At 35.1% G+C, this 12172-nt stretch overlaps 1 protein-coding gene across 1 annotated transcript; it reads left to right on the top strand.

Annotated features, from left to right (window-relative positions):
- Positions 1-570: 570 nt before the first annotated feature.
- On the top strand, positions 571-8236 carry zgpat (zinc finger, CCCH-type with G patch domain). Its single transcript, XM_079856524.1, has 7 exons — positions 571-688; positions 976-1567; positions 2350-2483; positions 2747-2914; positions 4793-4909; positions 5002-5407; positions 6869-8236. Exons 2-7 carry the CDS (start codon positions 1023-1025, stop codon positions 7005-7007), a joined length of 1509 nt encoding a protein of 502 aa, XP_079712650.1. The 5' UTR covers positions 571-688; positions 976-1022; the 3' UTR covers positions 7008-8236.
- Positions 8237-12172: the final 3936 nt, after the last annotated feature.

Below are 12172 nucleotides of genomic sequence, written 5' to 3'. Positions count from 1 at the left end.
TACAAACAGTATGAATTAAGGACAAATAAAATGTCTTCCTGAACATCCTGGTTTTCATGTGTGTGTGCGCACGCGTTTTAATTACTTTAAATATGATACACTCAAAATAATAAAAGGAGTGTCTGGGAATGAGTAATATTTTGTAAAAAAAAAATTCATAAGAACTTTTTCACAGTGAGTTGTGTACGTTTATAGAGCAATTCAATACAAAATACTGAATGGAAAGTAAATGCACTGATTTGTTTTTATTCAGTGCAACAAGAACAAGAGGCATTACACAGTCATATCTTTAACAACATAAGCCACCAGAAAGAAAAAAAGAATACATAAACATTTAAAAAAACACCGCAGCTTAGTTTTAGTATATGTATAATTTTTAGTCCTTAATAAAAAAAAATTATAATAAAAACGTAAATAAGCTGTTTTGCCATGTTTTTTTTTTTTTTTTTTTTTTTTTTTTTTTTTTTAATTGCACTTAAAACAAACATAGTCAATGTACACATAGACATCATATATGATGTCTATGAATGTACAGTCCGAATTACAACAAATCGGATGTAGGTAAGCGCTGACTGATGACGTACCTGAGGTCAAAGTTGAGTGACTCCCGGTGGAAGAAATTTTCACCGTCTCTGTCCAAACAGAAACAAAACAATGTCATGAACACGATCAACGGAAGAGTAAAAATGTAAGTCTGTGATTTTTAACCATTGTAACAGGTACAAATGTAAAGTATTGTATTTGAATTGCGATAGAAAGGAAACTAGCTAGAGAGTGCTAACTATTGGGCTGTCTAACGTAGCTTTAAAGCTAACCGGCATCATTATATTATTTTCCCATGAGATATCCCATATATACAACACACGAACACCAGATAATTTCTTAATAAGGAGCTGATTTTGAAATCTGCAAAAAGTATACTGTTTTTCATAGTGTGACGTTAGCACGATCCCTTTCTTTGCTCTATTCCTGCAGTGTTGCCACAGACTGAGCTCCTGTCATGTAAGAGCCTGATCCTCACCATGGATGAAAGCAGTCTAGAAGAAGCCATCAAGACCTACAGCGCTCAGCTTCAGCAGGTGGAGGTGGCTTTATCTGCTGGCTTGGGCTCGGCGGAGCAGGCTGACCTGCTGAAGCTGAAGGAGGACCTGCAGCAGCTCATTGAGCTCACAGAGTCCAGCCTGCTGTCTGTCAGAAAAAGCCAACTGCTGGCCTCTTTGGAGGAGCCCTCGACAAACCAAAATCCCACATCGCTTACTCAGGAGACGGCTTTGGATGATGAGTTTGCAGCTTTCAATGCGGAACTGTCAAAGAACTCTGCTGAGGTAAAACAAAACACTGAACCTGAACCTGAAGTGGAGGATATAAGTGGAACTAAGGTATGTGCGCCTTACCGTACCTCTTGGGGAACCCTAGAGTACCATAACGCCATGGTGGTTTGCCATGAAGAGCCAGAAGAAGAAGAAGAGGCTCGAGTCCGGGTGCTTTACCTTCATCCCACACACAAATCTATGAAACCCTGCGGCTTCTACCTTGAAGGAAAGTGCCGTTTCATGGACAACTGCAGGTGCTGCATTTTATGCCCCCACACACACATACACACTTTTTTTTATTTTTTTATTCGTTTAATGTAAGCTTGGTATATAATGTTTGGAGTCAGTTTAGATTTTTTTTACTGCCAGATATAAAAATGTCCACATTTAAAAAAATAAATACAAATAAAATCCTTACACATCTTAATCTTAATCACATCTTAATATTTATTTTCATAAAACTTTTAAATTATATTTTCAAAGTAAAATATCATATTAAATACCATGTTAATACAATGTTAATACATTTATTTATATATATATATATATATATATATATATATATATATATATATATATATATATAAATTCATGGTAAAACTTTTTTTTAAATAAATAATATATTTAGTAATTACCTAAAACGTATATTTTCATAATTTTAATATTTATTTTCAAGGTATTTTCTCTGAATATTATGCATTTAATAATTACCTAAATAAAAAAAATATATATAGTTCCAAGGTAAAATATATTGATATAAATATGTTTTATATATAAATAGCATGCATTTAATAATTACCTAAATAAAATAAAAAAAATTTGAAACTTTTCAATTTATTTTTCAAGGTAAAAGTATTTTTTTTTAATATCATACATTTAATAATTATTTGCATTCAAAAAATTACATTTTGGGGCGGGGAGTTGCACCACATAACATTTTAACACTAATCTAGTTGTCTTTTCATAAAATGTTATCTGATATTTTAAGAAATGCATTGATCTTGACACTGTCACGACCAGAGTGTGTGTTTATCAGGTTCTCTCATGGTGAGGTGGTGTGTGTATCAGAGCTCAGAGACTTCCTGGAGGCTGACATCAGTAACATGGAGTTGGGCTCTGCGTGTTTGGCCAAGCATGAAGATGGCATCTGGTATCCAGCCAGAATATCAGGTACAAAACCGAGTTATTTGACCACCAACAAAAAAAATAAAAGGAAGAACAGATATTGCTACATGATATAATTTTTTTGTTACCTTCCCCACAATTTACACGACAGAGAGAGAATCTTTATTGATCCCCAAGGGCAAATCAAATGGAAAATTGCAGCTTCAAACATAGACTGTACAAAAACACAACAGTACATTCACTCGATCTGGTAAAACAGTGCAAGACATTACAAGCGTGCATGAGACATTGTGCTTCTCTGTTTCCAGGGATTGAAGGTGGTTTTTACACAGTGAAATTTAACTCGCTGCTGTTGAAAGAGGCTGTGCTGGAGGCTGATGGGATCATTCCTCCTCTTCGTCAGGATGATTATTCCTCTTCTTCCTCATCGGACTCTGAGGATGATACTGACCAGTGTGATGCCGGCTATGCTAAAGGTGCTAAAGCGTAATTACACCATTCCCTGGGATGTACATTATATACTGTAATGCACACAGTCTAAGGAAAATATATCTGTGTGAATCTCTTGAAAGAACTGTCCAGGTTTTCTTATTTCTCTTCAAAAACAAAATAAATTATGTTTTGCTTAAAAACAACAACAAATAAGTAAAAAAGTTATTAGTTTAGTTAATTTATATATATATATATATATATATATATATATATATATATATATATATATATATATATATATATATATATATATATATATATATAGCCGCTCTGGAGAAAACCGTGATGTTAATGTCCAGCTCAGTTCAGTTCTCAGATAATGGTGTCAATGCAGGCAGATCAATATTATTGTTGAATATTAAAGTAAATGTTACATTTAATGTCCCCAACTAAGCAAGCCAAAAGCCACTGGCAAAAAAGGTTAAAAAAAGGCAACAGTTCGCAGTTCGATATGAGTTTGGTACAATAGGAAAAAATTGTCACACTTTAGGGTCCAATTCTCACTATTACCTAACTATTAGCTATAACTTTTCCCTCAATAAACACTTAATTTCTGCTAATTAGTTTGAAAGGTTGTTAAAGTCCCCCTATAGTCAATAATTTTATCCATTAAAACTCATCTTTGATCACCAAAATTACATATTTAAACGTTTTTTCCTTGGTTTATTTTTTTCATGCCTTAAAATAGCTTGAATGTAACTCTACACCCTTGTTCCATTTAGTATGTGGTTCTATGAATATGCAAATTAGCCCCGCCTCCACTCACTCACCCCACCTCAGAGGTCCACTCATTGACGATCACACGTTGACGTGATTGTTTACAAGGTAGTTTGTGACGTCAGAAACACCAGCGATTTCAAACCGTGTTTTTGAGACTGCAGATTTAAGGAGAAAATACTCAGCAATGGTGTTGACATGAATTTGCACATGGTTTGTCTTAAAGCATATTAAAAACACCACATAGACATATAAACAACATTAAAAACTTTTTTTATTTAACCTCAGGGGGACTTAAGTTTACGTATGGGGTAGGATTAAGAGATGTAGAATAAGGTCATGCAGTTGTGTTATAAAAGTACAAAATAAATAAAATAATGTAAAATAATACTTGTGCATTTGGAGTGTTACAATTTGCTCCACTTAAATTATATTTAAACATTCAAAGCTTAGGTCCAACACTCCAATACTTAATTTTCCACATTCTGCTCCGTTCAAAGCTCTCAAAGTATACTCCCTTGCCCGTGAGCGCAGAAAGACACATTCGACGTGTGCGCATTATCTTGAGCAGTGTTTCCCAACCCTGTTCCTGGCGGCACAACAACACTGAACATTTTCAAACCCTTCCTAATCACACCTTATAGTTGAATATCAGCATCAGCTCATCAGTAAAGACTCCAAGACCAGAAATATCTGGGTCAGATAAGGGAACACTGTTTGGAAACACTGATCTAGAGGACTTGTTTTCAAGCGCTCGAGTCATTCGCACATGTTACTAAAATAAGCATTTCTTTATGAGAATTATAATTTCTAATTGTTATGTTCCCTTTAAAGTGTGAATTGGATTTATTACTGTGAGATTTACCCTTCTACGATCAGATTACAATTAACAATGTCAGTGTGCATGTTAACTGTTTCCAGTAAAGCAACATGGACCTTTTGTTGAATCATTATTAAAATGGCAGCTCAATTCAAGAGTCAAATGAATTAACCCCACGTTAACATGTCTACCTGCAGTTTAGCTGTTATTAGAGCAGATGTGCAGGTTCACTGCCCATACACAAATACAGATGCATAGATCTGGAGCTATTCAATACATTTACAGGGTATTGTTGAAATCAAGTTGACTTTGTATCTCATTACAGTATCAATAGGGGAGGATATGGCCCAGGTAAACAGTGCAGAGTTTTGCGGTTGGGAGGCTCACACACGTGGCATTGGCTCCAAGCTTATGCTGAAAATGGGTTACGAGCTTGGTAAAGGTAGGTGACCATAACAGACGTCAGTCTAAACCATCAAAACACGTTTCTGCCATGTGCATGCGTTTCTAGCTAGTGTCTCTGTGTATTCATAGGTTTGGGGAAAACCCTCTCTGGTCGTGTAGAGCCAGTTCAGGCACTGGTTCTTCCCAAAGGCCGCTCATTGGACATATGTGCCGAGCTCACTCAGAGAAAGACTGCAGCCGCTATCGCTAAGGATAACCCGGCCTCACGTAAACCGAAGGCTAAACAGAGGAAGAGGAAGGCCTCCACATCAACACGCCACAATGTTTTTGATTTCCTGAACTCTAAGCTTGGTGATGGATCTCAGCCTGCATCTCATTCATCAAGCTCATCCGTCACTGGTGCAGAGGCCTACAGGGGCGGAAAGAGCGTCAAACGTTCACTGAATGTTCGTCTGTTCCAGGCCACCGAGAAAGTCACTCAAGTGGAGAGGGAGATCCAGCAACTCACTAAGTCTCTTAGAAAACGAAATGGAAGGTATGCTTTCCTCATTTTCTTTCCCTTTCATCACCCCCTCTTTCTCAATAGTACCCTTATCAGCGTTGCAGAAGCAGTTCAGCTACCGTCTGCTCTTTTGAAATTTGAAGCTGTTTGGAGACATACAAATTATTTTGCTCATTTCAATTGAACAAATCATTTAGTTTGATTTAAATAATTCCCAAATCACCATATTTATATAATTGAGTTGAAAATAGTGATTAACAGCAGCATTAAACTGAATTTTAATTATTTAAATGAGCTGTCTGAACAAACCAATTGGCTGAATCAGACTTTCTGATGACAAATTTTTTAATGTAGATCATTTCAATGAGTTTTCCAGATGAATCTATTTTTATGACTGTTTGACGACTCATTTCTTTCATTTAAAGTCCCCCTGTAGTCAATAATTTTATCCCTTAAAACTCATCTTTGATCTGAATGTAACTCTACACCCTTGCCTCATTTAGTATAAGCGGTTCTATGAATATGCAAATTAGCCCCGCCTCCACTCACTCACTCAGCTCAGAGATCCACTCGTTGACGTGATTGGTTACAAGGTAGTTTGTGACGTCAGAAACACCAGCGAATTCAAACCTCGTTTTTGAGACTGTCTTTGGTTCAATGCAGTTTTAAAGAGAAATACTCAGCAATGTTGCTGACTTATGAATTTGCATATGGTTTGTCTTATAGCAAATTAACTCTCTTGAGTAGGTATTTATTTTGAATAAGTAATTACTCCACAACCACTAAAACAGTACGTTCTATATAGTATGAATGTGTGTAGTATGGATGTAATCCAGATGCATTACATTCGCCATATTATCATGTGACCTACCAGCGTCAGTTGCGTCGCTTCACTGTCAATCACAAATCCTCTCCTGTGGCCTCATGGGATATTTAAGTGTCCATCGTTTGCACACTCAAAATCTCGCCGGAAGTAGAAGTTCATCCAGGTACTTTTTGTCAACTGTTTTATAAGTACTGTGAATTTGGACATACTACTTTTGTCACATACTGTTTTTTTGCTATAAGTTGTCCAAATGAACCAATTTGATTGAATTATTTTGACTATTCATTTAATTAAACCATTTAAATGAGTTGTCCAAACCAACTGGTTGACTAGACATCGATAAATATATGAATATTGAATGAATTCGGAGAAAAAACCTCAAACAGCTGCACAATCTATGTTTGAACAAACCAATCCACTAAAATTAATCAGACCCTTTAAAAAAAATTTTTTTGGAGAGCATGTTTGATTACCTTTGTTTTCTCTGTCGTAAAGCTGCTCATATAATAGTTTTCCAAAAATCGCGTAAACTGCTGTTAATTACCCATTGTCACACTACTGAAAAAGTGAAGTTAGCTGTATTGCTCCTTTCAATTTTAGTCCCCAACACTGTTATTTTTTGTCTCTTTCTCAGTTTCTTTAAGTCTTTCCTTTCTCTCTGTTCTCAGGGATGCTAAATTGGTCAGTCGAATGGAGGAGAAGCTCGCTGCTTCCCGCAAGTTGCTGGAGCAGCTTAAGGCTCAGGAACAATCCATCCAGAGAGAGCAAAAGAAAGCAGACACACATAAGAAAATGACTGAATTCTAACAAGTCTGTCTTTTTTTTTTTTTTATACTGTTACTTGGAATTTTGTTTAGTGTGATCAAACATTAATACAGTTATTGGGTATTAAAAAAAATTCTACATGATGATGAATGTGTGAAATACATTTTTATCATTGCATCTTAGAGTGGAGGCAGTGCCATTGTATAAATCCAATCCATTTTATAAAAATAAAACAATACAAATATTATATTACATTAAAACATTGTACAAGTCACTCGTTGTCCAACAGCAACACTAGTAGGTAAAGTTACAGCAGGACGCCTCGTCTCTTGAGTCTCCCGTGAGCCCATTGAGTTTAAACAGTTCCCCTGAAGCGTGTGGAGGGTTTGGTGGGGGGTAATTGAGAATGAATGCAAGTCACGTGAGAGGAGGCAATGCCTCCATTGTGCTATGATTGGGTTTTATGAAAAAATCCCGTGTGTCACTCTGAATGAACAAAGTGATGGCATTATGGGAAGACTAATTAAAAAAAAGTAAACAACTCAGCCACATAGATATTACCCAAAATCAAACTTGAAATGACCTGAAAACATGATGACGGGTAAACAGCTTGGGGAAATTAAAGATACATCTTCGTGTCTGTGAGTGACCATTTATGAGATTTGGTTTTAATAAATTGAACAATACAAAAAATAGAATTGTATTTGGTTTCTTTTTTTTCTTTTTCTTTTTTTTTTTATGTAAAGTAATATTTATTTAACCAGGAAAATGTGACTATATTAAGTTTAACTGGGACATGAATTTACATTTGATTTATTAAAAAAACGGAGGACTTTCCCTCCTCATTTCAGAACACCACTGTATGCCACTGATTTGTATGTTCATAGCCCATCACTTGGTCTCTAATAACAGATAACACATAAATAATGGCATGTGATACTTAAAGGGATACTCCACTTTAAAATGAAAATTCTGTCATCATATACTCACCCTCATGTTGTTTCAAACCTGTATGAATTTCTTTCTTCTGCTGAACAGAAAGGAAGATATTTAGAAGAATGTCAGTAACCAGGCAGTTTCTGGGTCCCATTGACTTCCATAGTAGGAAAAAAAATATACTATGGAAGTCAATGAGACCAGAAACTGCCTGGTTACTGACATTCTTCTAAATACCTTCCTTCCACCAACAAGGTATACTCCCACCATCTTTAAGAGGTGCACTGATTATGCTCCTTCTTAAACCCAACAAATTAAAAACAAAGTGTGAATCCTATCGTCCAATTTCATTACTAAACTCTGATACAAAGATACTTAGTAAGATATTGGCAAAAAGACTAGAAAATGTCTTACCAAATATAGTGGACCGTGATCAGAATGGATTTGTGAAAGGCCGTCAGGGATTTCACAATGTACGGATGTTGTTTCATATTTTACATCATAAAAAGGATTCTCCAGATACAGCAATTATATCTTTAGATGCAGAGAAGGCCTTTGATAGGGTGGAGTGGCCTTTCCTCTGGGAGGTTTTGCAAAGGTTTGGTTTTGGGGAAGTATTTTGCTCATGGATTAAGTTACTGTATACACACCCTACAGCAGGCGTTCTGACCAATGGAATAATTTCAAGGCCTTTCAAAGTAAACAGAGGCACCCGGCAGGGATGTCCTCTGTCACCACTTTTGTTTCTCTTGGTAATTGAACCATTTGCTATTGCAGTACGGGATGAAAGCAACATTAGTGGAATTAGGATCGGCTCAATAACACACTGCATATCCCTATATGCAGATGATGTTTTATTATTTCTTACAGAGCTCAGCCAATCTATTCCAGCTTTACTCAATCTCATAAAAAGGTTCGGGAAATTTTCTGGCTATAAGATAAATCAGTCTAAATCCTCTGTTATTCCTCAATCAAGAGGAAAAATCAAAATTATCATACTTAACTTCCAATCAGGCACGTGCACACATAGACATCAAAGGGGGCTTGAGCACCTGCCCTTTTTATTCCTGGAGAGAAAGTGCCCTTTTTTCTGGGGTGTTTTTTTTTTTTTTTTTTTTTTTTTTTTGGAAAAATAATATATATTCCTTTTTGCGCACAGCTTCCCTGTCAAACAAATATATTTATTGAAGAATAGTATATCTAAATATCAGGGCAGGAGTTCTGAAGCGCTCCCTCTCTCTCTCTCTCCCGATTAAAACCCGATTGTATTGCTTCCGCTAAAGAAAATAGTACGCCCCGTCTCTACGGTTAGAGTCCATAGCAACGCAACGTTTTTCATGCCAACGGTCTGTTATACTCCGCACAGCAGTCTGTTATCAAGAAATAACACACCGCAAATCATGCATTGGAATTCAACCAAGCCATATGTAATAAAATAAGTTAGTAATAAAATAAGCATATATCACCACCAGGTGATATGCTTTAGTTATTTTGTTTATCCTATTTACCTGCATTGCCCTGTCAATTAGATGCAAATGTGCGCATTTTAACTAGTTGATGCCTAATTTGCATACAGAACGTCCCCAGTCCCCAGACTTACATCAAGAGTCTTTCCCCCTGAAATTTAGAAATCTAAATGGGTGAATTTAGAAGAAATCTACAGATGCAAACAGATGGAGGATACACTCTAAAAAATGTAGTAAATCTGAGTAACTGCATCTGGTACATTAATAAATAAAACTGAGTAGAAATAAGTTAACATTAAACATTAAAAATAACAATATTTATAAATTAACTTTTTATTTATGTGTAATTTAACTTTTTTTTTATTTCCTCTAAACCTTTATAAAATAGTATTCCATACAACCACAAATACATACATGACATTGGCTTTTAGCCTATTGAATTTTTACTCAATTATTTTGGTAAGTTTAATTCAAACAATCAAGTAAGATTTTCAGAGATTTTATTAAGTTAATAAAGTTAAATATTTCTGTAATATTTACTAAGCCACAGAATATTTTTAAGAGTGTAGTAGGTTTAAAACAAACTCCATCTAAATGTGGATTTTGAAGGTTTTATTTGATGATAGTCCTCCCTGCTCCTCAAATGTGAAACTAAGTCCATGTCAGTCACCATCAGTTATTGTGTATGTGTCTGTGTGTGTACATGCATAGCAATAATAATATTAATGTATTTGATTAAAACATTAAGGCAATTCAGTATTCTGATGCTTGGTTGTGTGAAGCTAAAAAGTTATTTTGCTTGTGAAACAAAAAGTATTTAAACAATTAATAAATATATACTTGAAACTAGTAGCATAGAAAATGTTTTCAAAACATGCACATTGTGGAATGGTTTCCTTTGCTGCTCTATAAACCTAGTGAATACTAAGGAGACCATGGTTTCTGTGTGAACTGATTATTTTGTAGACATCTTTTGAAAATGAAACAATTGCGTGAGTTTGAGGAAGATAAAATTAATTAACTTTTTTAATAAATTTTTTAAAAAGGAAGTTAGAGTTGCGTACATATATATACTTTTTTGTTTAAAAAAAGAAAAAAAAATACGTAATTATGAGAAGTGCCCTTTATTTCACTTGAGCCCCTGCCCCTCAAATTGTCTGTGCACGTCCCTGCTTCCAATCTTAATGTTACAGATTCATTTACATACTTAGGACTCCAGATTGTGGCAGATATAGAAAAAATAACCTCATTGAACTACAATGCCCTAACAAATTCAATTACTAAATCTGTAGATAGATGGTCAGGTTTACCAATCTCATTAATCGGTCGCATTAATATATTAAAAATGAATACACTACCCAAAATAATTTATTATTTCCAAAATATCCCTTTGCCGCCCACTACCTCATTTTTTACCATTCTACGAAGAATGTTTATCCAGTTTATTTGGAATAATAAACACCCGAGAGTCCGGACATCTTTGCTTTACCTACCATACGATAGGGGAGGATTGAAACTTCCAAATATTCAAGCATATTATTGGGCATCCCAGTTAAGAGTGATAATGTTTCATTTTTCGGCATGTGCTCCTCCTAAATGGCTAGAAATAGAAAATTTATTTGTGAAATCGAAGATTCCTTTTAACGTGTATCTTTATTCAGCCAATATAAAAATACTACAGAAAAATTTTAGTGCAATATCATTTAATCCAATAGTACTGAACATGATTAATGTCTGGGGGAAAGTAAGAATTTATCTAAAGGAGAAAGAGTCTCTATCTGTATTTAGCCCAATATGGGGGAATGATAATTTTATACCTGGTCGAAAGGATTTAGGCTTTCGACTCTGGGCCCAGAATGGTGTGTGGAAAGTTAAGGATCTATACAAAGATGGTGTTCTAATGTCATTTGCTGATATTACTGATAAGTTCAAAATCCCTAAAAAACATTATTATAAATATTTGCAAATTAGGAATTTTATACGTACTGCCCGGGGACAAGGACTTGCTGAGCCAGAGCTAACTAATCTAGAGAAATGTGTATCTAAACCAGGTCTTGGTGGAGGACACATATCTTGTTTATACAACATGCTATTGTTAGGTTCTCCGGAGTCATCTACATCCAGATTAGCCATGTGGGAACAAGACCTTGGATTAAAGATAGATAAGGAAAAATGGGAGCAAACATGTACAAAAGCTCAAACACAGACAGTTAACAGCAGACTAAAACTGTTACAGTACAATTGGCTTATGCGTACGTATATAACTCCGGTAAAACTAAATAAAATTTATAGCAACATACCAGATACTTGTTTTAAATGTAACAGTGCAAAAGGCACGTTGATTCATTGTATGTGGGAATGTGATAAAATAAAAGAGTTTTGGAAAGAAATTAATAATATGATATGGCATATAGTCTCAGTGAGATTGCCACTGGATCCTGGGCTTTTCATTATTGGTATTCATCCAGATAACGGGAAAATTAAAAAGGATACTCAAGTATTGATAGATATGTGTATTCTACATGCTAAACGGCTCATCGCCATTTATTGGAAAAAGATTGAAAGGCCTACTATAACTCAATGGTTAAGAGAAATATCTTCATGCATTGCAGTGGAAAAGATAACATATATTCTCAAGGGTAAAGAAGACCAATTTAAGAGGATTTGGAGTCCCTTTTTATTATTTATTGAGCAAGAGGACATGAACAATATAATAGAGGAGGAACAAAATGCTTGATTAGGTATATTTATTTGAAAATACATTTTACTTTGCACTAATCCTATTTTATTTAATTTATCTTATCT

This window comes from Squalius cephalus, assembly GCF_949319135.1.
Source record: "Squalius cephalus genome assembly, chromosome: 22".
NCBI lineage: Eukaryota > Metazoa > Chordata > Actinopteri > Cypriniformes > Leuciscidae > Squalius > Squalius cephalus.
Note: the sequence above shows the minus strand (reverse complement) of the source record. Positions and strands in the feature narration are given on the sequence as shown.